Source organism: Crocuta crocuta, unplaced genomic scaffold (assembly GCF_008692635.1).
Source record: "Crocuta crocuta isolate KB4526 unplaced genomic scaffold, BGI_CrCroc_1.0 scaffold288, whole genome shotgun sequence".
NCBI classification, from domain to species: Eukaryota; Metazoa; Chordata; class Mammalia; order Carnivora; family Hyaenidae; genus Crocuta; species Crocuta crocuta.
This window is the reverse complement of record NW_027532607.1, coordinates 2,538,498-2,539,583: the sequence shown is the minus strand read 5'-3', so window position 1 is coordinate 2,539,583 and position 1,086 is coordinate 2,538,498. Positions and strand designations below refer to the sequence as shown.

The 1,086-nt window shown below is 65.3% G+C and overlaps 1 protein-coding gene across 1 annotated transcript; it reads left to right on the top strand.

The window, feature by feature from the left end:
• Nucleotides 1-58: 58 nt before the first annotated feature.
• Nucleotides 59-1,080, top strand: LIMD2 (LIM domain containing 2). The gene is made up of 4 exons (XM_077780385.1): nt 59-298; nt 500-544; nt 627-766; nt 842-1,080. The coding sequence occupies exons 1-4, from the start codon at nt 257-259 to the stop codon at nt 999-1,001; spliced, it is 387 nt and encodes a 128-aa protein (XP_077636511.1). The 5' UTR covers nt 59-256; the 3' UTR covers nt 1,002-1,080.
• Nucleotides 1,081-1,086: the final 6 nt, after the last annotated feature.

Here is a 1,086-nt window from a genome sequence, read left to right as displayed (position 1 = left end):
CCCTCTGGGGAGCAGCCTGGGGGGCGGGCGGGGGAAGGGGGAGGTGGGTGAGGGGCGGAAGTGGCAAGACCCAGAGCAACAGGAAATGACTTAGGGAAAGTCCCAACCGCAGCCCCCCAGCCCCCTGCCTGTAAACACTTCCACCCCACCCTGCAGGCTGGGGAAGGGCTTGTGGGGCCCGACCCACCGACTTCCCCTTGCAGAACCCAGCGGGTGCCGCGTCTCCACCTGGGGCCTCCAACACCTCCACCGAGCCATGTACCAGGCTGCAGGAGCCGCCCAGGCCACCCCTTCTCATGTAGGTGATCAGCGGGGTGGGAGCCCCTCCGACGCCTCAGGCGTCTGGCCTGGGGGTGAAGGGGTGAGGGGCAGCGGGTTCGCCTGCCACCCTTTGCCCCGCCCACCCCTCCCCCATGCCCCTGGGATCTGGGCCAGTGACCCCAGCAATGATCTGGGGCATCCCTCATCTGGCCTGACCCTGACTGGCCCTCTCCCTTAGGAAGCCAAAGGCAGCGGTGGCAGCAGCACTGTCCAGCGCTCCAAGGTAGGGCCCTGATAACGGGGTGTTGGGGGGAGAAGGGGATGGGCATGGGTCAGGCCCCCTGCTGACTCTCTCCCCGGGACAGTCCTTCAGCCTTCGGGCCCAGGTGAAGGAGAGCTGTGCCGCCTGCCAGAAGACCGTGTACCCCATGGAGCGGCTGGTGGCGGACAAGCTCATTTTCCACAACTCTTGCTTCTGTTGCAAGCACTGTCACACCAAGCTGAGGTGCGCCCTTGCCCTGCCCCTGCCCTCGCCCGCCAGCCCTCACCTGACCTGACCACAGTTGTTCTGCTTCTGCAGCCTGGGCAGCTACGCAGCACTGCACGGGGAGTTTTACTGCAAGCCCCACTTTCAGCAGCTGTTTAAAAGCAAAGGCAACTATGATGAGGGCTTTGGCCGGAAGCAGCACAAGGAGCTCTGGGCCCACAAGGAGGTGGACGCCGGCACCAAGACGGCCTGAGGCCCCTCTGCCATCCAGCCCCTCCGTAGAAGAGGGCCTGGAGTGGGGCAGTGGGAAGGGCAGGAAAGAGATTGGACCTGGGCTC

Excerpts from the sequence above, each read along its gene's own strand:
- LIMD2 (XM_077780385.1), top strand. The coding sequence starts at position 257 with ATGTACCAGGCTGCAGGAGCCGCCCAGGCCACCCCTTCTCAT. Across the intron at positions 299-499 it reads CCCAGGCCACCCCTTCTCAT|GAAGCCAAAGGCAGCGGTGG; the intron begins GTAGGTGATCAG and ends CCTCTCCCTTAG. Across the intron at positions 767-841 it reads CACTGTCACACCAAGCTGAG|CCTGGGCAGCTACGCAGCAC; the intron begins GTGCGCCCTTGC and ends CTGCTTCTGCAG.